This window comes from Phaeodactylum tricornutum, chromosome 20, assembly GCF_000150955.2.
Source record: "Phaeodactylum tricornutum CCAP 1055/1 chromosome 20, whole genome shotgun sequence".
Taxonomy (NCBI): domain Eukaryota; phylum Bacillariophyta; class Bacillariophyceae; order Surirellales; family Neidiaceae; genus Phaeodactylum; species Phaeodactylum tricornutum.
This window is the reverse complement of record NC_011688.1, coordinates 263,750-285,032: the sequence shown is the minus strand read 5'-3', so window position 1 is coordinate 285,032 and position 21,283 is coordinate 263,750. Positions and strand designations below refer to the sequence as shown.

Below are 21,283 nucleotides of genomic sequence, written 5' to 3'. Positions count from 1 at the left end.
GGGGGGGGGGGGGAGACAAGGTAGTTAAAACGAAGATGAAAGTAGGCACTCCTGTACGACAGACCATTACGCTAAATCGGCTCATTGCATCACCTAGTAAGTACTCTATTTCCTGTGTCTACTCGTTTCCAAGTTCAACACGTTCTAAAGAACCAAGTTATGTCTGCTTACAATTAGTAGGCCATAAGCTTTTTAATTTTTGCGGGATCGACTTCACCTTTTTCGAATCTCGTCTTGTCAACCACAGGAACCACAATTTCTTTCAGAGATGTCTTGCCCTTAGGGCCTTCACAGCTTACTTGTCCGTTCATTGGAAGAGATCCCCACTTGCCCATGGCCGGCGGGTTTCCAGCCTTGCAGGATTCCAACAACGCAATCGTCGTATCCGGTGTCAAGCATTCATAGTAGTCGTCGTTCAACTGCACCATAGGAGCATTCGCACAAGCGCCCAAACATTCGACTTCCAGTAGAGTAAACAAACCGTCCTTGGTCGTTTCACCATTTTTGATACCAAGATGTTTTTCAATTGTCTGCTTGATATCTTCGCTTCCGCAGATCATACAAGGTGTAGTTCCACAGAGTTGGATAAAGTACTTGCCAACTGGGTTGCGGTTAAACATAGTATAAAACGAAGCCACCTCATACACACGGACGGGGGCGACTTCGCAAATCGCTGCAACCTTGTGCATAGCTGTCAAGGGCAACCAGCCACCGTGTTGGCGCTGTGCCAGATCCAACAAGGGAATCATTGCAGCCTGCTTGTAGTTATTAGGATACTTGGCCATGATGTACTTGACACGATCGTAGTTTTCCAGAGTAAAATCAAAATGAACTTCCAAGTTGTTTTCGGGAGTGTCAATGTGCTAGCAAAGAAAATAGAGCCGTAAGGAATACAAAACTATACGATGCCCAAATAAAGCGGGAACAAGCACTCCAAGAAACTTCGCGAAAGGCCGAGGGATAGCTTCTCCGTCGTTAGCAGCGAGCGCGTTGAAACACTTACAAACGGCTTTTGCCCAGCGAATGTCCGCGACTGTGAACGAATGACCGGTGAAAGCTTCGACGCGAATCGAGAAGCACCGAAACGACTCAACATTGTGAAAGAATGAACACTTCTCTGACCCTTTTGTACAAGTACGTGCTTTGTTGTCGTGTTGACCATTGTTGGTGAAGGTGGGCGCCACGACGCAGTCAGAGGACTGCGGCGGATAGATAAGTTCGCGCGGACACCACTGTCAAGACAACACAATTCTTATTAACTGACAAATAAGATATGTGTCGTATAAGATATCGTACAAGACATTGACAAATAAGATGTTTCGACGTTTGAAGGGACTGTGAGTTGACAAAAGTGAGGAGGGCAAATTACAAAGACGTGAGCGCGATTATATTGATAGCAACTTCTTCGAGACACCGAAGAACATCTTTGCGAAACGTCCACACCCCCAACTGTAGGAGATTTTGCGCAATGCAGAAAGACGGAGGCTTTTGCAGGTCCTCTAGGGTCGTGCCGACACAAATTCCTGGGCAAATTCCCCCCAGTCAAGTCGATTTCCTGAATCAAGTGCAACGCGAGAAATGGCACAAGGTAAATGGAAAAGTGATTGCACTGGTCAGCGACGGAATCGAATAATATTATTGCCGTTCCGGACACCAACCAATTCTTACTAGGAGCAGTAGTATGCGGATGAATCGCATTCCTTTCAACTCTAAAGAGTGTTCTCCACTGAGTTCTCCCGACTGCGATGAACCGTCGCCATCACCGTCCGGATCCCCATACTCTTTGTTGTCGACTATATCTGTAGCACCTGCCTAACTTTGACCATAAGAAAAAGAAATGCACGGACTATAAATCGGCTATTCGCTACCTCATGATAATTTGCAGTCTCACTTTTTGCTTCTGCTCCGTTGTCAACGACGCGAAGGAAAGCGTAACGATCCTTGTTGTGGGAGCTTCGGGAGATCTCGCGAAGAGGAAGACCTACCCTGCACTTTTGGCTTTGTACAAGGCGAGTCTTTTGCCGTCAGTAACAATCATTTGGGGCTTCGCGCGGACCGAAATGACTCATTACGGTTTCCGTCATCACCTGAAACCTTTTCTCAACGATGCTGACGAATGCGTAGTCGATCAATTCCTTTCTATCTGCAACTATCGACCCGGTTCGAGTTATGGCGACTGGGAAAGCATGGACTCTATTCTGAAAGCATCACCCTCAAGGAACCTTGTTGTCTACCTAGCAACTCCGCCGAACGTGTTTGCACAGTCTGCCGCAGTTCTGAAAAAAACGCTTACCCTAACACCGACAAATGGTTTCGTCCGTCTTGTCTTGGAGAAGCCATTTGGAAGTGATACAGAAAGTTGCGAAACGCTGCTACGAACATTGAACAACCAGGAATGGTTGGAGCAACAACTGTATCGTATTGATCATTATCTTGGTAGGTGTCGCGACAATCTTTCATCTCAATGAAATTTCTAGATCTAACAAGACGCTTCTACATTTTAGGAAAAGAAATGGTTCAGAACATACTTACTCTGAGGCAGCAAAATCGCTGGCTGAACTCTCTTTGGAATAAGGATGCCGTGAAATCGGTACATATTATTTGTAAAGAATCTTTTGGAACAGATGGTCGCGGCGGTTACTTTGACCGCTACGGCATCATACGAGACATATTCCAGAACCATTTATTGCAACTGTTGACTTTAGTCGCCATGGATATGCCGGAAAAATCTTGTGCAACTAAACTTCGAAATGCAAAACTGGAAATTTTGAGAAAGATACCTGTTATAAATCTAGAGGACTGTCTTTTTGGCCAGTACGAGGGCTATAAAGACGACTCCTCGATTGAAAATCGAGATACAGTCACTCCAACCTACGCTTGCATTCGCACCTGGGTACATAATGAGACGTGGAGGAATGTGCCCTTCGTCCTCGAAGCCGGGAAAGCGTTAAACGATCGACTGTGCGAGATAAGACTTCATTTTCGAGGCGTAAAAAACGGTCAGCCGAACTCACTCGTTTTACGGCTTCAACCTGTTCCGACAATTTTTCTGACGGCTAATGTGAAAACCCCTGGATTTTCCTACAATCCTGTAAGTGCGCGCATGCAAGTCGACTATGGACAGGCTCTGATGCCTGACGCATACACTCGTCTACTACTCGATGTGTTTCGAGGGAAGCAGGCAAATTTTGTTCGGGATGATGAACTCCTGGCGAGCTGGAAGATATTCACGCCGATCCTGAACCAAACTGAGCAATTGAACATAGTACCTGAACCGTACATGCGAGGATCCACTGGTCCCGACAAGAGGGTAGAGTTTCTGAGATCAGTTGGAGCTATCCCATCATGGTCACCTCCTCCGTCTGCACTTTGACGCGAACATGCAGCGTGCGTTGTTGTAAGCCTACCGATGTGTTGGCATGCGTTTTCTGGTGCACTTTGTCCGAAGAGTACGCTCGATTTCATTTACTGTAACCGCAAACAAGGAAACATCGTGAAGCTACTTTATAAAGAGCTCAATTTCGGACGAGGATGAATAGGGAGCTTTACTATTACTCGTTATTTGATGAATCTCCCAAACAGCATAGTTTTGACACCTGAAACAGAAGTCGTTGAGACATAAATCGAATATGAATGATGCGAAATGATATTTCTACAGAGAACATGATTGAAATAGTGACTGTGAATGGAATTCGCGAACTGCGTCGTGTCGGAGACTGACAGTGACAAGATGTCACCAAACCTGCACGGTTGTGTACCCGATCAAGAAATCGTAAATCGAAGCGATGTAAAATCTTTTTCTCACTGATTGTGAATCAAGCAATTCGTTTTGCGAAGCATTTGCACTGATACCGAGGCGCCATGAGTCACCTTCTTTCTATATTGGTTTGCTTAGCAGCTGCCACCGTGACATGCTTCACACTGCCTACATTCTTCAAAACGGAGTCAATCGTAACTTCCCGCTCGAAACCTTATCAGCGTGATCATCACATTCTGTTTCAAACTGTCAAGGCGAATTCGGTTTCTCCCAGCCTCGACCGGTTTGAACAATTCGCAAACTCAACGCCCGATGCTGGTGCGCCCTGTGTACTCACTATAGAGGGGTCAAGATACAATTTGACCGCGTGGGCGAAGTCTCACCCTGGGGGAGAACGCATTCTGGCTAAGTTCAATGAGAAAGACGCGACGAAGTCATTTAGAGCCGCCCATCATTCGATGGCTGCCTACGAAATGCTCCAGGATTTCGCGATTGATGATTCTTTGCAGCCTCCGACCTACAGCCTATATTCGATTCCTCGCTGGAGAGCCAAGCTTTTCACGAAAGAAGATCGCATTGGTGTTCACAAGTACTTGGGTATGTTCTGTCTCCTAAACTTCATCTTTCGTTTCTATCAAATGCTTCTTGGGGACCCATCCGCAGGACTTGGCACACGGGTGGGTAAGGGCCCAAGTGCATTTCCTGTGTTATTTCTCGTGCCTCATGGTATGTTGAGCGTTTCGGCTCTCATTTTCCCACACATACCCAGAGAACGCGTCGTGGGAAAGCCAATGATCTGGCAAGAGTACCGCATTCACAATCTAATTTTCGGAGTTCGTTCAGTAATTTGCACACTCTTTTGCGCACTCAGTTTTCGATATCCTACTAATCTCGGCGTTCGGCGACTCTCTATTTCGGGAAGTTGCTTGTCGGTGTTGGCAGCAAATATTGGGGCTGATTTAGCGACAAAGAAATTACAGCCGCATGAGACGGGGAGTACTACGGCAACCATGCCATACTGGGAAGGTTGCAGTGTGAAAACGCAAAAGAAATTCAAGCAATTCTATGCGTACAGTCAATTTCTTGCGACTCTTTCTTGTGTAGCAGTCATAAATCCAGCTTGGCCTTTGTCCGTTCTTCTCGCAATTCAAATTGCTTCTTTGTTGATGACGCTTGTTCGAAAAGGTCTTCTCTCAGCAAAAGGTTATCACATGGGATAGTAAGTCACAGACTGCTTGTTGTGACACAAACCACTTCATGACGCTGATAATTTTGCATTTTTTTCAACGACAGTACTGCATCGCTCATCGCACCATACTTTGTGGGAATTCGTTCCATGTTGTATATGAAAAATCTTCAATTTCCAATCATGCTAGCTTTTGGTTATGTTCTTTTTCAAGCTAGACGTCGCGGTTTAAACAAATATATGTTGTGGGTTCCTGTAATCGTTGCGCGGATAGCAATTGGCGATCGTCTTCTGGACTGGAGCTCTTGGGCTGTCCATTAGATATACTTCTTACGGGGCAGACATTGAGTTCGTATATTCTAGGCAAATTTTTGCAACGGTGCTGATCCACCAGGAAAGGACTCGCCTGACGTAAATTATAGTAAATAGACTGTAAAAGAATTAGCTTGAGCTCTACGAGTCACGTAGCGTAACAACCTTCATGTTGTGCGAAAATTCATGCATGTCGTGGCTTTTGCCAACCGTTCGATCCACCATAATGATTCGATCACCAGAGTGGGCAAACCCAAGCTCTTTTGCCGTTCGTACGGCTTCAGCTCTCAGATATCCCATTCTTGTACTCGAGTCACCAGGATCTGCCTCGGATTGGAGCATGATCGGAATTATAGAACGGTGTAGCTGCAATCGCCGAGCAACTTGTACATCTGTGCAGTACGCCAGGACTGGTACGGTAGGTCGATGGCGAGCGACCGCGCGAGCTACACGTCCCGACATTGTTATCAGTACGATCATCTTCGCTCCCATATCCTGCGCTGATCTAACCGCTGACGCAGCTACCGCATCCAGCTCTTGTTCCATGAGATCCATTTTCTCGTGTAAATCCTCGTTCCATACAATCGACGATTTGGAATTGACGATTTGATCCGCTTCCCAGGCGACGCTTGCCATCGCACGTATACTTTCAATTGGATACTTTCCTGCAGCTGTCTCACCGCTCAGCATGACCGCATCAGCGCCATCCATAACGGCTGTCCCTACATCTGTAACTTCTGCACGCGTAGGTCGAGGATTGCGCATCATGCTGTCAAGCATTTGAGTTGCAACAATAACAGGCTTCCCGATTTCGTTGCACTTGTGAACCATCATTCGCTGAGCAGCAAATACCTTGCTATAGGGAATTTCAACTCCAAGATCACCACGAGCCACCATGATGCCATCGCTTTCTTCCAGAATCTCGTCAAAATTGTCGACTCCTTCTTTTGACTCAATTTTACTGATAACCAGCGGACGCAAAGGCTTCATGCCGTTCACATCTGGAAGCTTGGAAATACAACGGTCCAGATAAGCAATCACCGACCGGACGTTGGCCGGGGTTCGAATGAAGGACGCTGCAACAAAATCAGCTCCGACTCGACAGGCCCAGTCGAGATCTCGTTTGTCCTTGTCTGTGAGGGCAGGAAGATCTAACTGCACGCCCGGAAGGTTTACTCCTTTATTTTTCTTGATAGGGCCTCCGTTTAATGCACTGGTCAAAACAGTACCACTTCCAGGGTGTACCTCCATAACTTCCAATTCAATAAGGCCATCGTCTAAAAGAACCTTATCTCCTATCTTGACCGTCTTTGCAATCGACTCGTAGTCGACATGGATCTTGAACTCGCCTTCGGCAAGAACTTCTTGCGAAACATCCTCGATGCATAGCATGACAGTCGCTCCCACTGGAATATCCATGATTTCCACATCACCGGGAAGTATCCCGGTCCGGATTTCAGGACCTTTTGTATCTACAAGTATAGCACGAAGGTTCTTGGGCAGGTCCGTCGAAGACCCAGTCGCTAAGTGATGGTGTTTACCAACCGCGTTACGGAGTAAAGCCATGTTGGCTTCGGAATAGGTGTAGTCGTCTCCGGCGTGTGAAAAGTTCAGACGAGCAACGCTCATACCGTAGGTCACCAGTTGACCCAACGACTCGGCCTGATCGGACGCAGGGCCAATAGTGCAGACAATCTTGGTGTTGGCTCCGGTAACGGGCATCTGGTTCAATCGGAGCGTTCCGATAGTGCGGAGCTGTTGCGCACAAGCACGCCTGTGAGCGTGACGAAGGAAGGAGCGCATCATTTTTTATTGCGCCGATAGGATAGTGAAATGTTAGTCGTCGAATGGATAGACCACCGCTCAAGAATTTGGCAGCAATACGATTGTGATTCTTGGAAAGGGAACTCTGCGTTCTGCTTTCTTGAGGAAATCCCAACATGTACACGTATCCTTTGGATTCGCCATCCGCACCAAAGTGATTGCGCGCCAACGAAGTTCCAATAAATAATGCGTTCGAAGGACGGACTGTCGCCTCAATTTCAGAGTTTCCCCGGTTTTATCTCTTGCAGTTCACTCCAATCATCCAGCCTCGCTTCCAAATACATTTATTTTCTCAAACCAGTGAAGGAGCAAACTAATTCGCTGTCTGATAAGTGATAGAGGGTGGCAAATGGAAAGATAAAAGATATTTTCACTTACATTAATGCGAAGATTCGCTGACCAAGTGCAAGGTATTTTCATGATTGGCTGAAACTAAGTCTAGTAGCAGGGCCAAACCGCTGCGTGTGTTGACCCGTGAGCAATTACATTTTTAAAATCCATCCATCTTGAAAAATGCAAGCCAAAATGATTCGCTGTCAATCGAATTATACACGTTTTTGATCTAATGGGGGTACATGATCGCCTACTTTTGGGCTGAAACGTTTTACCGGAAATTGACAGTGACGTAGCAAAGGAATCTACCGGTATCTGGGTAAATCTGTCTGACTGGTGAGGCCATAATTATTTAACGCGAAAAATCTGTTTCTCCGTATTATACCAGATCTAATTCCCCGTTCTTTAAGAGTTTCTTCATCTATAGAAATTCAAGAAAAGTGCTTTTTCAAACAGGCATTGTCTCTATCATACGGGAGTGAGAATCTTTAACAAACAAGAATTTCATACGCTTCCAAAGACTAGTTGCTAGGTAAACCCAGTAAATGAAGTGTTGTTTCTATTAGAAGACAAGAATGGTTTCGCCTGCCCAGAGAGAATGATGGCCATAAAGACCATGTTCCATGCGAATTGGTGAAATTGCGATCACGTTGAGCTCTTCCATAAGAAATTGTTGACGGCAACCTCAGACCCTTGCACGATCCACGACAGAAATTCACCAGACATCAAAAGCACCATGGAACGTGTAAAAAGAACAGCGGTATACACAACCATGCTCAGCACAATTGTCGAGATCAACAATAATGCTGTTGGTCTCTTGCAACAGAACGACTTTCAAGCAGCTCTAGATGAGTTCGTCCAAGCCATCACGTGGATTCGTTCCGAGGAGAATACATTCCTTGATGACGACCAGAACGATGTCGGATTGCCCTTGAGTACCGAGACGTGTTTGTATGTAACGGAGAGTGTGCCATCGTCGGACGATGCTTCTTGTAGTAGACCCTTGGATACTGGTGCTGGGAGATGTCACGATCAGTACGATCGGATTTTTCTGATTGTACCAAACGATGGTGGTGAAGACGACGAGATCGTAGAGGACGAGCCTCGCCTACCAGGTCAAAACGAGCGACGGTTAATCACGTGTGGGCTCCTTTTTAACATAGCAATGTGCTATCACCGAAAGGCCATGTGCACTTACAAACTTGATGCCGATTCTCTTTTTCAGAAGGCGTTGCAAGTTTACAACGTGATACCATCATTTTGCGCAGAAACAAGCGATGCATCCGCTCGTATTCCGCCTGACGACAGTTTGCTGATAGTTTTCCTCGGTGTATGGGCAAACTGCACCTACATTTACTCCCGTTTACATCAACATCGACAGTCACTCGCCTGTCGCGAGAACTTACGCAGGGTTTTCTTAAGAATCAGCGCTTCAAGCAACATATCGAAGGAAGAGTACGGCTTTTTTGCTGTTAACGTTGTCACGAATCAAAGTCTGTGTCTTAAGCTGGCACCTGCAGCTTGAGAATTGCCGTTGTTTTTAAAGTCGAACTTTAGTAACTCTCGATGGACTTACTGCCAGTAGTTCGCTAGACTACTAGGTTGCTCGAAAGAGATGCCTTAACGTTCAGGCTCCTTTTGCTGGCCATAGTTGCGTCAACAGTAAGAGTTTAAAGCCAGTCCTTCTCCGTTTCTAACCAGCGAAGTACAATTAGCTTCTCTTGTTTATTTTGATGGAGAGAGAAGGATATCAGCCAGAGAAAGGTTCAGACATTGAAAACGTGCATTTAACGGACTCTGACGATCCATCTTCAAAATGGCTTTCGTTTCTTTTCAGCCAAACCATGGAACGAGTATTATCTAAGGAAAAACACTGGGATAAATGACCCAAGCCTCTTCGTCTGTCCCTCCATCCCTGCCACCGACTCTTGACCGATTCTTTCATGAACCGTCCAATCGCTGTGAGTTCATCGGACACACACGTCAGCCGCGGATGTATTTGCACGACAAAGATGAGCCACCATGATGGCCCTTTCTGTCTGCACGGGTACATACCGATAGCCGATAGCTCCCAAAGCAGAAAGTTGTCCCAGCAAGTCCTACTATCGCCCATCTCGAAACAAAGCCTCCAGTCATGAAACTGTCTCTTGCTCTATCATTTGTTGTCACCGGCGCATCTGCATTTGTCCCGCAGCAACCTTTGACTCCCCGTTCTCCGGCGACTTCATTGGCGGCGGTCGGCGTCGAGCGCAACCCCAACTTTGCCAAGCTTATCGGAGGTTATTTGTTTCCTGAGATTGGACGCCGACGCACGCAGTACCTGGAAGAGAATCCGGAAATGAAGGATCGAGTTATCTCACTCGGAATTGGGGACACTACGCAGCCGATTCCCGAGTATATTTTGTCCGGCCTGGTTGGCGGTGCATCCAAGCTCGGAACAAAGGAAGGTTACAGTGGCTACGGAAATGAAGCTGGTATGCTGGATCTTCGGGAAAAGATTGCCGACAAACTTTACAAAGGCATCATTGCGGCCGAGGAAGTCTTTGTCAGTGATGGTGCCAAGTGTGATATCATGCGCTTGCAGCAAATGTTTGGTGCCAAGGTAATTTCGGCCGTGCAGGATCCATCCTACCCAGTTTACGTCGATACCTCTGTCATGATGGGACAGACGGGAGAAATTGATTCGGAAACGAATCAGTATAAGAATATTGTTTACATGCCGTGTACTTCTGAGAATGGCTTCTTCCCCGACTACGCAAGCATGCCTCGGGCGGATATTGTCTATCTTTGCTCTCCCAAGTGAGTAAAAAACATAGTGCAGACGAGAAGCATTTTGGAAAACAAGCTGACACTATCTTTTTTAGCAACCCAACGGGTGCAGCCGCTACCAAGGAACAACTGGTGGAGATGGTCAAGTTGTGCAAGGAGCGTGGCTCAATTCTGGTGTTTGACGCCGCGTACGCGCCTTTTATTCGCAGTAAGGACGTCCCGAAATCGATTTTCGAAATCGAGGGAGCCAGGGACGTCGCCATTGAAGTCAATAGTTTTAGCAAGTACGCTGGATTCACCGGTGTCCGATTGGGATGGACCGTCATCCCGAACAATCTGAAATTCGCGGATGGAACTCCCGTCCGGAACGACTTCAACCGTGTCATGAGTACAGCCTTCAACGGCGCTTCCAACATTGTGCAAGCTGGAGGTTTGGCTTGCTTGGATGACGATGGTTTGAAGGAAATTGATACCCTTATTGACTATTACCTTGGCAACGCCAAAATCTTGCGTGAGACCATGGAAAGTATTGGATATGATGTTTACGGAGGGATTGACGCTCCGTACGTTTTTGTCAAGCTACCGGAATCTATGGGAGGAAGTTGGGACGCTTTCCAGACCATTCTGGAGAAGACTCAGGTGGTAACCATTCCAGGGGCCGGGTTCGGCCCCGGTGGTGAAGGCTATTTGCGTTTGAGCGCCTTTGCTCCTCGTGATTCCGTTATCGAGGCGTGCGAGCGACTTAAGAAAGCCTTGGTCTAGTTTAGTGTCATAAGATAGAGGTTGAATGCGGAGAGCCTTTGCCGTGCCTTGTCTTTTGTGTAAGTCTTCAGGGACATTCACAGTAGTTATAGAGTCTGCTGACGATTGAATCAGGACTAATTTAGTCATGTTTGCCGTTGTCGATTTTCCGCGGCTTTCGCCTCGGAATGTACCTGGTATTTTGCAGCTGTTTCCATTTTCTCGCGTGTGAAATGTAACCGATGCGAAGCCGATTGCGCCATGCGCGTCGTGAGGAGGAATTTTGGAAGAATCCGAACCCACACAATCCGAGTATTGGGACGGCTCGATATTCTCCGCTACGATCCATTTTCGTTCCGAACGCTTTTTTCGTCTTTCATCATCCGCTCTCAAGCCTGACACCTGCAGATATTTTGGTCCTATCATTGAGCCGCCGCAAGTATCTTAAGAAGTAACAAGAACAGGTCGATCTCGACCATTCACGTTTGCACGATCCATCATGAATATTGAAGAAGACTTTACGTATCGCTGTTTGACTGCCGATGGTGCTGCTTGCGCCGACTCCTGCGAGAGTCTTGCCGGCTGTCAAGATTGTGGCTGTGTTGTGCTTTCCAATGATGCCGGTGGTGACTGGGGTGACGTGATGGATGTTATCTTTTGCCTTTTGCCGATCATATTTTTGATTTACGCTACGATCAAGCCGTCTCCCATGTCGACGACTGTATCCTTGCCGTTGGCCGCTTGTCTCATGTTTCTAGTCCGTGTGATGTATCTGGGATCGGATCCACTGCTTACTGCGTCGTCCGTTATTTTGGGTTTGCACGAAGCCTGGACACCGTTGAGTATCATGGCGGGAGCCATTACCCTTTTTGAAAGCATGGAAGCGACGTACTGCTTGCCTTATATGATGAGGGAGATGAAAGCTCTGACTGCAGGGCATCCAGTTGCGGAACTCATGCTGTACGTAGAAGAAAGGCTGTCGATCAGTTTTTGCTCGCGGTCGAATCTCCTTTTGACCCAAACTCACGAAAGTCATCTTTATTATACAGAATCTTTTGCTTTGCATACATGGTGGAGGGTGCGAGCGGCTTTGGGACACCAGTCGCCTTAGGCGCTCCCATGCTTGTCTCGCAAGGTCATCCTGCCTTCGAAAGCGTCGTCGTCCTGCTCATCATGAATACCTATGCGACAGTTTGGGGCGCGGTTGGTACACCGATTTGGTTTGGTTTTGGTTCTTTGCCCCAAGTTTCCGAGGACGAGTACCTCGATATTTCCCGAAAGGCAGCAGTCGCGATGGGAGTCAGCGCATATATTTCGCTCCCACTCGTCCTCACTATTCTAGTACCCTTCAAAGCTGTTCGCAAAAATATTGTGTTCATAATTGCAAGCTTGACAACATGCTTGGGACCCTCGATTGGAATCGCATTTGTCAGTTATGAATTTCCCTCTCTTTTAGGAGGCATGATCGGTTGTGCTGGAACAGCTTTTCTTATCAAATGCAAGTTTGGACTCCATGATTTCGAACATGGTGACAATGGTGGTCGAAACTTGGAAGATATTGGTTCGGTTTCGGAAAATAGCTTGGTTCGCAAGTATCAGAAGTCGGCGTCGAGCTTGAGCGATGTTCCGGAGAGCGGAGCTGAACTCACTTCAACAAGAAACAACAAGACGGCCAAGCAAATGGGCATACCGGAAACCAACGGGGAGGATGAGGAGGTTTACCTAACTTCGGACGATTCCGACCAGAAAGAAGAAGTTCGGCAAAATACCGGTACTGCAGGCGTAGTGGATGCGGGCGCGGCATCCATGAACACGGATAGCCTACACGATACGCTGGAACATCATTTGGGCCCACGCAAATCCTACGCAGACGGCTACATCAAAGAGACGATTATTCGAACGTCCCCCATTTGGCTCGTGGTCCTTATTTTGATTGTTACTAGATTGGAACAAATTGGTCTGAAAAAGTTTTTGACGAAAGTGACACCAAACTTCACCATCCACTTTGGTACATACGGAACGTTCCGCTTATCTGCGAGCTTGGTGTTTCAACTTCGGGACATTCTAACATTCCCTGGGATCAGCTGGAAGTACGAGTTGCTGTACGTTCCCTTTCTAATTCCGTTTGTGCTCGTGTCCTTGCTGAACATGTACATGTATCGCAAAGATCTGGCACACGGTCCCGCTCATGTCGCAAGAACTGTCGCTGATCGTTTAAAAAACCCAGCAATTGCTTTGTTGGGTGCATTGGTTCTGGTTCAGCTTGTCATTCGGGTTGGAGCTGAAGCCCCCGCAACAATTCTTGGGACAGTAGTCTCTGATTGGTTTCAAGAAGCATTTGTAATCATTTCGCCTTTACTGGGAGTTTTGGGGTCCTTCTTTTCAGGATCTACCACGGTTTCCAACTTGACATTCGGGTCCATTCAGCTGATTGCGGCTGAATCAATCGGAACCTCTGTAACAACTATGCTGGCTTTGCAGGCCGTCGGCGCATCAGCGGGAAATGGCGTGTGCCTGAACAACATCATAGCGGCATGTGCTGTTGTGGGTTTAAATGTTGGTGAAGGGAAAATATTGCTGCAGACCTACAAGTTTGTATTCTTGAGTACCACCATTGCGACGATTGTAATGCTCGCATTCTACTTTCGATTTGGATAGGTTAGAATGCTGATGGAGCACACGACAGTACATATTCACCTTTTTGTATAAAATGCAAATCATGTTTACTCTCGGTCGTACTACTTCTGTACTGGTTACTTAGTTTTACAGCCTGCCGAAACAACCGCAAACATGTGATACCGGATTTACTTAGATCGATCGGAACTGGTATTGCAGGAACAACAGGATCATCATTCTCATTGCGGTAGGTGTAGATCAGCGAACGGCTATGGAAGATGTCGCCAACTGAACCTTTCATCTCCGATTAACAGGAAGTGAAGTTACAGTGTGGAACGGCGCATACCTGAACTTTGCTTCCAACGACGGTTGGCGGCGAGAAGCAGTAAGATTGTAATATTTCTAGATTTACTGTTGATAAGAGGACTTTTAATGTTTGTCAGCGTAGGTAATGGGTTCTGACGGTTATGGCGCTATGACGCCACTTCAACACTAGTTGAGACATCAGTGCGCTGTGATTCCGATTCATATACGGGTGCAATTGGCGGGACAGACTTGCTGGGTTCCAACTTGACAGGTCGCCGTGATAAATCGCTCGGAATTCCTCCAGCGGAGGTGATCATTCCAGCATTAAATTCTTCCCAATTGTCTAGCATGAGCAAATGGCCCGACTTACTCACTTGATATACATCAACTCGGGGTGCATCTTGATTCATTGACCGTTTAGCTTCTACTGCTTGCTGGACCTGCAATCCACCATTTGAATCCATCCAATCCTGAGCACCGTACAAAAAGCCTACCGAAGGAACCTTCAAATGGGGAATCCGATGCAAGGCTGGCTCCTTTGCAAAAATACCAGGCGTCAAGATACGATTAATGCAGTACTCTCCGGATGCGGGCAAGGTGACGGCGCTTCGATAGAGGTATTCCGATACCGCGACACGCTCCTTCTCATCATCAATCGCCGGTAATCGACGACGTACGTATTCCTGAATCATCCGCTCGCTACGACTAGTGGGTAACATGCGCAGCACGTCTCCGGGAGTTTGCCGCCCGAACAAATAGTTGAATGTTCCGTACATCAGACGACCCTGCAAGGATGCTTGAATCCTTGCTTTGCGCTCTTCCAGAACTTTCTGTGACTCTTCCGGGACACCGACGGGGCTAATCAGAATAAGACGTTCCACACGATCGGGATATTTTTCACAGTAGGCTACGGACAAGTATCCACCCATGGAGTGGCCTGCCAGTACCATACGGTCAATCTTGTTGGCATGTCGCCAAGCTTCCAAGCTCTCGACAAAAAAGTCTTCTGTCGTGCGCAACGTATCGTCCTGAATTGCCTTAAAGTTTGGTCGGGAGGAAAGACCCCATCCAAGCATATCGAGGGCGACTACGGAGGAAAAATAATTGCTCAATCCCACCAAATTCCGATAAAAGTAAGCGGCGCCGTTCATGTAACCGTGTAGCATGACCAAAGGGGCGTCAGATGAATGCTGGGTAGAAGCAGTCCTGGATTTGACTTCGATTCCATGCATGAGGTACTCTCCTTCCGGTAAATTCTCATGCAACTGACAGCTGTGAGATGACAGCGGAACAGAGGTGTGGGGGATGTGCGTGTCCAAGAGCCGGATGTCGTAGTCTTCTGGTGCGCGATTCCCGAATTGCCGAGCCAACTGCAGAAGCTTGTTTTCTGCCTGCTTCAAGCCATCTAAATTGAGTGCATACTGACTTGCACTAGCCCAAAACCACATGTTATTGGAGGCGCGAGAAAAGGAGAAGGAGGAGACCAAACGAAAGAAGCGGTGCAACATAACATGGAACACAACGCAATTTCCACTCGACTTTGCCTCTCTTTTTTTTGTGATCAAGGAGACTTCTCGATTCTGCGCGGATGTGAACGACAGAAAGCCTGAACCAAAGATGCCGGACTGTTCCGTTGGAGCACTTTCGAACATGAAAGGCTACCGTAGAGACTGACGGACGCAGACTTCCGAATCACAGAACAATTGACAATGACGCCCACGAGTCTACGCTCCCAGTACTCCCGCTCTAGTCGGCTTTTACTGTTGCTTATAATGTATCTTGAAATATTTACGGCAACATGGGAGATCTGGCGATATGCACAGCCAGTATACAATTGCGACGAAATTGTAGTTTTTACACTCCAGCCCTCGCTTACGTTTTTGGGACGAATTCTAGAGGGCTGCACACTGCAGCAGCATTAATTCTTTGCCCTAAATGTCGTAGTAACCGCTCAGTCCCAATGTCGTTCAGTAAAATTGAACATGAAAGTATTGCCAATTGAAAGCTAGTTAAGATCTTTCGCTTTCCACTGTGGCTTGTTTGGGCTGCCCTCGGGGTACTGGAGTGAGCGTAGCTTTGGTATATAAGAGGGGCATTGGTCGTGACCGGCCTGACAATGTTTGGGAATCCCGGTGAAGGTTTACGTGTGGTCAGCTCCACAAGCATGTTGCTTGTCGGCTTTAGCGAGATTTTTAAACTGTTTCTCCCGTAGAGCACGCAAACGAAGTGCAATGCAAACAGAGAGAGAGCAAGAACACGTCAGAAGGCAAGCCGCAGCGACACAAGATACAATAAGGCCAAGCCCCAATCCTCGGTCTTTCGCATCGCCTTGTAGAGTTGCTCTCAGAATGAACATTTCAAAGCGCCCTTCTGGTTCAGAAAGCTCTGTGAAATTGGATTTGAGATTTCTTCGCCTCGCTCTAAAATTGATTGGCAAACGAAGCATTCTGGTTTCTTCCCGAGAAGAGGCAGAGCCGAGCGCGAGAAGTGCCATTCCGGTTAAATCAATCGATTCCGGATCCGCTTTTTCAAACCATCGCGATGTGAGCTGCGTTTTAACGTTGCATATGCCGCCATTGCACGTTTTTTGCGTCAGTTTGTTGGAGTATGCTTTTGTTATTGGATTGTCATGCACTCCCGTCGATGGTTGATGCAGGTCCATCTCTAAGATATCGATCACGTATGCTTTTCCAATTGCTACAGTCTCGTCCATTGAAACACACACTTGCAAAGTCATCCCTTGAAACAAAGCTGGCTGGGGCTGATCCTTGTTCTCTCCGTTGCAAAAATTAGCTCGTATAGGATAGTCTAGTGAAGCCGTCGCTGACGAAAATTCTGAGGCTGCCCTGTCGAAGTCAATGTCACGAAGTCGAAAACCAGCAATCAAATCTATCCCGATCGATACATTCGTTTCATGAAAGTTGACCCCGTTCACGTTCGTTCCATCGAAGTGAAAATAGTCAACTCTTACACAAAACATTATTCGTGCTGTACTGTTGGCCTCTTCACGATAGAATTCGGATAGCACAACACTTTCTTGAACAATATCCAACTCAACAGTGTACTCTCCGTTTACGACAATGCTATGATGAGGTACGATCGATTGCCTTTGAGGTCTGGTTTGGCAGTCCGGTAGAAATAGAGATGTTTCTAGAAACTTTTCGCTACCAAAATCTGGGGCTGTACAGCAAAAAATGAGATTGGACATGGTTGCGTTGTAATATGCACACGCGAGCAAGGCAGCCGAAACTTACAATTGGTCCCTGTAACGCTATATTTGAAGACCACTTCACTATTGCTTGTGGTGGTGTTGAAAGCGAAGACAGGAAACCCAGCAACTCTCGCGATATCCCAATCACTTTCCGCCAAACTTCGGCTAGCCACACACGTCCAATATATAAACGTGAACAGCACAATGATAGCAGCTCTCGCGGTGCTTCTTTTGCGCACAGACATCTTCGGCTCTATCCTTCGCAGCGATGTAAACGCTATTTTTCCTTCAAAGTGTCGGGGGTGTGTCTTACATTACCGACACATGAGACTGGGTTTACTCTCTGCAACGAAGAATCCAGTGGTAAAATAATACGCCTTGGCCGATTTCGTCTGACGAAAGAAAGACCGCAAAAGTGAACCAGTAAAATTTGACGATATGTTTCGACACTCACACTTAGGAGAAACAAAGCTTGTGGTGCATAATACATAGGACCTCTACGAACTCTAAAAATTCATTATGACCAAGTCCTTTTTCCGTATAAATGTACGAGGGGAGTTTGGCTGGACCATTTCTAGCAGAAAGTCCTACGGGTCATGCGAGAGTCCTTGCCGCTCGTCGTGCGCTTTCTCGCTGACTGTGATTGCGCCGATTGCGCAGTCTTAGAGGAGGGGACTGTTTTTAAGACTCGCAGTCGGTTGTACAGAAGCAATAACCCAGAGCACTACTATGGGCAAAACGCAGCTTTAAATATTATGATTTAGGGTAATTGTGTGACGTCTACTGATTGCGCTAAGGCGTAGGTACTGGAACTTTGAAAGTGCTAAAATAAGGTAGCGATTCCATCCTTAGAATTTGCTCAATCCAACCATCCATTCAATTATTGTTTATCTTGGTACAGTAAATGACTTGTTTGTCGTGAAGAAATGTTTGAAGAATCTTTGACTTGCTCAGACACCAGAGTTCGAAGCCTCCCCGAAAACTAGGCAGCGCATTTGCTTGACCCGGAATCCTTTGACGCTTTTCTTTTCTTTCGATACAGAGCAAAACCAAAACAGCAAGACATGAGAAGACAAATCAAAATCGAAATGGCAATTCCAAGGAGAAGTGTGGATGGAGTTCGATTGGTGTCCATTGTCTTGTTGTTGGAAGGTAGCAGCTCTGCGGTTAAGCCGAAACGCGCCCCTACACTTCCCTCCTGCAATTGACGGTGGTGAGACTTCACAGAAGATGGAAATTTACCAACACCCTTGTTTTTAGTCTTGTAACTCATTTCAACGAACAGTTTGCTGATGGAACTTTGCCGGTTTTGTGAACGTATTGCGCGAATGAATAATGAAATTGTGAGGGGGAAATCTAATTATCCGTTGGAAAATTTCTCGGTCATTCTATCTACTGGGTTGTCATGGTCACTAGCAAAAATAGATAGCAACCGATGAAAGTCATAAATGAGAATGGCACATCGCGGCGGGATTCCGGTTACTGGCATTGACCTCTTCCTCTCTAGTTAGAGAAACTGCTGTCCTTCATTTTTTGTGCTACAGAGCTCGTGTCCGATCCTCGAGGTATCTGTTTGCGGTTTTCAACATTCTACATTCCATCAACTCTTTGTGGGCGCTACTTTAGCGCTTTAGCTCCGATCCAACAAGTTCAACGTTCACCGTGTTGCATCGCGCAGCAACGTTGCCACGGTCTTTTCACCCCTCTCAAAATCTTCTTGAACCGATCTTTCCGCAACCTTTATCACCATGAAGCTCGCTCTTTTCGCTACTTTTGTCGCCGGTGCCGCCGCCTTCGCTGCTAAGAAAGGCGCCAAAAAGCGTGCTGCCGTTGTCACCGGAAATTTCGAGGAAGACATTGGAGCCACGCTCCCTCTTGGATTTTGGGATCCTTTGGGTCTGGTCGCCGACGGCAACCAGGAAAAGTTTGACCGTCTCCGTCTTGTTGAATTGAAGCACGGACGTATTTCGATGCTTGCCGTTGTTGGGTACCTTATCCAAGAAGCCGGTGTCCGTCTTCCGGGAAACATTGACTTGAGTGGCACCAAGTTCTCCGACATCCCCAACGGATACGCCGCCATTGAGGCCATCCCATATGCTGGTAAGCTCCAGCTGCTCGCTTTCATTGGTGCTTTGGAAGTTTTCGTCATGCGTGACTTTGTTGGAGGCGAATTCCCTGGTGACTTGCGTAACAACTACATTGACTTTGGCTGGGATTCCTTCGATGATGCCACCAAAGCCCGTAAGCGCACCATCGAACTCAACCAAGGACGCGCCGCCCAGATGGGTATCCTTGCCCTTATGGTCCACGAGCAACTTGGAGTTTCCATTATTCCCTCCACTGCTGCCTCCGAATACGCATTCTAAGTATAGTACTTGCTTTTGGTATCAATACCTAACGATGTTTAGACGAAGCTCGTTCCACATGTAGGCACAGTGTTATTGATGTGAGTTGACGTTGCGCTTTCGGACTACCGCGGTATGCTTTATACTAACTGTGACCATGTCGTGTATACGTCAACGACAGGACTCTGCGCAATTTGACGACATGGATTCAAATAACAACGCACGTATCATAACTCGATGCGCTCATCTTAGCTCTGGTCTAGGTTCTAGTAGTTGAATTAGGTCTATGCGTGGGAAAACAAAATGGAGGAGCTCGAGAAGTCATCTACGATACGAGCTGTTTCGTGGACGATTTCTTCCTTGGTTGTTCGCCATTTGGGGTCGGGTCATCCTCTTTCTGCCCGACGGAGAAAGTGGCCTTACTCGTTTCGGTAGTGTTAAGGAGTGACGCAGACGAGGCATCGGTCGTGGTACTTACCGTGGGTTGAACGAGCACACGCTCGCGTTTGCGAAAGTAAAAGCCAGACAGCGATAGCAACGCACTGCAGGTCAAAAACGGATCGTCCGGTATGGGCCCCGAGGTCGAAAGTCCCAAGGCCGCGGAGCGTCGGGCAAACCAGGCAGGGATTTTAGTTCGTCCCCACGCATCGTACATCGAAGTGAGAGTGGGAGCGTAGAAATGCCAATAACTGACACGGAATTCGTAGCCCTTGGCTTTGGTAACGCGCCACGAAAGCGAGGCTCCGATGCGTTCTTCGGTAGTGCGAGAGTAGATTGGTGGGTTGTCCGCAGCCGATTTCCAGTGTATTGGCATAGGAGGGTTGTAAAGTTTCCGCGTCACAGGAAACACTAGCGCCGAAGACGCCAAGACGACGCCTCGGGAAACGTTCCAAACCATCCACACTAGTAGATATTGTAGCAGAAACCATAATCGGGCGGCGGCCCACTTGATCCATTCGACTCGCATGGAGGCACTTAGAAATACGGCAGCGCAAGCAGGATTGTACAAGGCGATGTTACTAGAAATGGACGGCCATGCGGGATGTCGTTCCCAGGTATTCAAGTTGAACGTCAGTGGCAATCGAAAAGCGACTCCGAAACTGTTCGCGAACACAAGTGATTTGTAAAAGGACCAGCCAAAGCCTTTGAAGTTGAAATCGTCGCGAATAGCCTGTATCCAACGTGGACGTTCCCGTTGGGCTAGACGTTTCTTCCGAGCAACGGCTTGCGAGTCCGCGGACTGGGCGACGTCGTGTTTCGCTAAAGGCACCACGCTGCGCAACCAAATCCGTTGGCGGAGTGGATGCGGTTGTGAGACGACGTACTCCCATCCGTACGAATCTCGCGAGGAACTCGTGACAATTTTCCAGTCACCCGAAAACGTTGTGCCTTTCGGTGGTACCTGTTGGTCGGGTGGTTTACACGGTTCGTCGTCCAACGTCCAACGGCAATCTCCCGAGACCTTCCACTTTTGACCGTCCCAGAGTTCCGTTTCGGTCAACTGCAACACCGTCGTGGCATTCTGAACGCGACGTGCGTTCGCTTTTGTAGTAGTATTCTTGGATGACGCCAGCTCGGACTGTGACACTGGGCGATGGCTGCTACTACTGCTACTGCTGCTACCCGCTGACGCTTTCACCGCCGCGTTCATTCTCTTGGATTGCACGCCTCCGCATCCGCGGCAAAGTACAACGTACAGCAGGAGCCAGCCACTGCCGCTACGGGGACGAAACCAACGCGAGCGCTGTTCCCGTCCTTTTGGCGACGGCCGGTATGGTGGATTGCGCATACCGACGCGACTCGATAAGCATGCATATAGATAGATATATGGTGGTGGTGTGCACACTGGTGTTTCTTCCAGTGAATGGAAAAAGTGTCGTGGT

At 47.5% G+C, this 21,283-nt stretch overlaps 11 protein-coding genes across 11 annotated transcripts; 6 read left to right on the top strand and 5 right to left on the bottom strand.

The window, feature by feature from the left end:
- Positions 1 to 152: 152 nt before the first annotated feature.
- Positions 153 to 1,129, bottom strand: PHATRDRAFT_22919 (predicted protein). The gene is made up of 2 exons (XM_002183549.1): positions 1,004 to 1,129; positions 153 to 863 (listed from the first exon to the last, which is right to left on the bottom strand). Exons 1-2 carry the CDS (start codon positions 1,094 to 1,096, stop codon positions 174 to 176), a joined length of 783 nt encoding a protein of 260 aa, XP_002183585.1. The 5' UTR covers positions 1,097 to 1,129; the 3' UTR covers positions 153 to 173.
- Positions 1,130 to 1,403: 274 nt separating this feature from the next.
- PHATRDRAFT_30040 (glucose-6-phosphate dehydrogenase) lies at positions 1,404 to 3,380 on the top strand. Its single transcript, XM_002183678.1, has 2 exons — positions 1,404 to 2,436; positions 2,505 to 3,380. Exons 1-2 carry the CDS (start codon positions 1,872 to 1,874, stop codon positions 3,371 to 3,373), a joined length of 1,434 nt encoding a protein of 477 aa, XP_002183714.1. The 5' UTR covers positions 1,404 to 1,871; the 3' UTR covers positions 3,374 to 3,380.
- Positions 3,381 to 3,815: 435 nt separating this feature from the next.
- On the top strand, positions 3,816 to 5,399 carry PHATRDRAFT_49003 (predicted protein). The gene is made up of 2 exons (XM_002183677.1): positions 3,816 to 4,976; positions 5,051 to 5,399. The coding sequence occupies exons 1-2, from the start codon at positions 3,862 to 3,864 to the stop codon at positions 5,262 to 5,264; spliced, it is 1,329 nt and encodes a 442-aa protein (XP_002183713.1). The 5' UTR covers positions 3,816 to 3,861; the 3' UTR covers positions 5,265 to 5,399.
- PK5 (kinase pyruvate kinase 5) lies at positions 5,362 to 7,110 on the bottom strand. Its single transcript, XM_002183548.1, has one exon. It carries the CDS (start codon positions 7,059 to 7,061, stop codon positions 5,397 to 5,399), a length of 1,665 nt encoding a protein of 554 aa, XP_002183584.1. The 5' UTR covers positions 7,062 to 7,110; the 3' UTR covers positions 5,362 to 5,396.
- Positions 7,111 to 7,959: 849 nt separating this feature from the next.
- Positions 7,960 to 8,990, top strand: PHATRDRAFT_49001 (predicted protein). Its single transcript, XM_002183676.1, has one exon. The coding sequence runs from the start codon at positions 8,149 to 8,151 to the stop codon at positions 8,935 to 8,937; it is 789 nt and encodes a 262-aa protein (XP_002183712.1). The 5' UTR covers positions 7,960 to 8,148; the 3' UTR covers positions 8,938 to 8,990.
- A 444-nt stretch (positions 8,991 to 9,434) lies between these two features.
- PHATRDRAFT_22909 (predicted protein) lies at positions 9,435 to 10,943 on the top strand (the record flags this gene model as incomplete). Its single annotated transcript, XM_002183675.1, has 2 exons — positions 9,435 to 10,211; positions 10,277 to 10,943. The coding sequence occupies exons 1-2, from the start codon at positions 9,547 to 9,549 to the stop codon at positions 10,941 to 10,943; spliced, it is 1,332 nt and encodes a 443-aa protein (XP_002183711.1). The 5' UTR covers positions 9,435 to 9,546.
- Positions 10,944 to 11,242: 299 nt separating this feature from the next.
- On the top strand, positions 11,243 to 13,656 carry PHATRDRAFT_48999 (LCTP l-lactate permease). Its single transcript, XM_002183674.1, has 2 exons — positions 11,243 to 11,882; positions 11,972 to 13,656. The coding sequence occupies exons 1-2, from the start codon at positions 11,422 to 11,424 to the stop codon at positions 13,578 to 13,580; spliced, it is 2,070 nt and encodes a 689-aa protein (XP_002183710.1). The 5' UTR covers positions 11,243 to 11,421; the 3' UTR covers positions 13,581 to 13,656.
- A 269-nt stretch (positions 13,657 to 13,925) lies between these two features.
- On the bottom strand, positions 13,926 to 15,496 carry PHATRDRAFT_54974 (hydrolase; the record flags this gene model as incomplete). The annotated part of the gene is made up of 1 exon (XM_002183547.1): positions 13,926 to 15,496. One exon carries the CDS (start codon positions 15,494 to 15,496, stop codon positions 14,012 to 14,014), a length of 1,485 nt encoding a protein of 494 aa, XP_002183583.1. The 3' UTR covers positions 13,926 to 14,011.
- Positions 15,497 to 15,984: 488 nt separating this feature from the next.
- PHATRDRAFT_39615 (predicted protein) lies at positions 15,985 to 17,052 on the bottom strand (the record flags this gene model as incomplete). The annotated part of the gene is made up of 1 exon (XM_002183546.1): positions 15,985 to 17,052. The coding sequence occupies one exon, from the start codon at positions 17,050 to 17,052 to the stop codon at positions 15,985 to 15,987; it is 1,068 nt and encodes a 355-aa protein (XP_002183582.1).
- Positions 17,053 to 18,777: 1,725 nt separating this feature from the next.
- On the top strand, positions 18,778 to 19,466 carry Lhcf9 (protein fucoxanthin chlorophyll a/c protein). The gene has a single exon (XM_002183673.1). The coding sequence runs from the start codon at positions 18,804 to 18,806 to the stop codon at positions 19,419 to 19,421; it is 618 nt and encodes a 205-aa protein (XP_002183709.1). The 5' UTR covers positions 18,778 to 18,803; the 3' UTR covers positions 19,422 to 19,466.
- A 259-nt stretch (positions 19,467 to 19,725) lies between these two features.
- On the bottom strand, positions 19,726 to 21,256 carry PHATRDRAFT_48996 (predicted protein; the record flags this gene model as incomplete). The annotated part of the gene is made up of 1 exon (XM_002183545.1): positions 19,726 to 21,256. Exon 1 carries the CDS (start codon positions 21,187 to 21,189, stop codon positions 19,726 to 19,728), a length of 1,464 nt encoding a protein of 487 aa, XP_002183581.1. The 5' UTR covers positions 21,190 to 21,256.
- Positions 21,257 to 21,283: the final 27 nt, after the last annotated feature.

Coding starts and splice junctions, on each gene's coding strand:
- PHATRDRAFT_30040 (XM_002183678.1), top strand. CDS start 1,872: ATGATAATTTGCAGTCTCACTTTTTGCTTCTGCTCCGTTGTCAACGAC. Junction 2,437..2,504: donor TCGTATTGATCATTATCTTG/GTAGGTGTCGCG, acceptor TCTACATTTTAG/GAAAAGAAATGGTTCAGAAC.
- PHATRDRAFT_49001 (XM_002183676.1), top strand. CDS start 8,149: ATGGAACGTGTAAAAAGAACAGCGGTATACACAACCATGCTCAGCACA.
- PK5 (XM_002183548.1), bottom strand. CDS start 7,061: ATGATGCGCTCCTTCCTTCGTCACGCTCACAGGCGTGCTTGTGCGCAA.
- PHATRDRAFT_48999 (XM_002183674.1), top strand. CDS start 11,422: ATGAATATTGAAGAAGACTTTACGTATCGCTGTTTGACTGCCGATGGT. Junction 11,883..11,971: donor CCAGTTGCGGAACTCATGCT/GTACGTAGAAGA, acceptor TTTATTATACAG/AATCTTTTGCTTTGCATACA.
- PHATRDRAFT_49003 (XM_002183677.1), top strand. CDS start 3,862: ATGAGTCACCTTCTTTCTATATTGGTTTGCTTAGCAGCTGCCACCGTG. Junction 4,977..5,050: donor AAAGGTTATCACATGGGATA/GTAAGTCACAGA, acceptor TTTCAACGACAG/TACTGCATCGCTCATCGCAC.
- PHATRDRAFT_22919 (XM_002183549.1), bottom strand. CDS start 1,096: ATGTTGAGTCGTTTCGGTGCTTCTCGATTCGCGTCGAAGCTTTCACCG. Junction 864..1,003: donor TCGCTGGGCAAAAGCCGTTT/GTAAGTGTTTCA, acceptor TTTCTTTGCTAG/CACATTGACACTCCCGAAAA.
- Lhcf9 (XM_002183673.1), top strand. CDS start 18,804: ATGAAGCTCGCTCTTTTCGCTACTTTTGTCGCCGGTGCCGCCGCCTTC.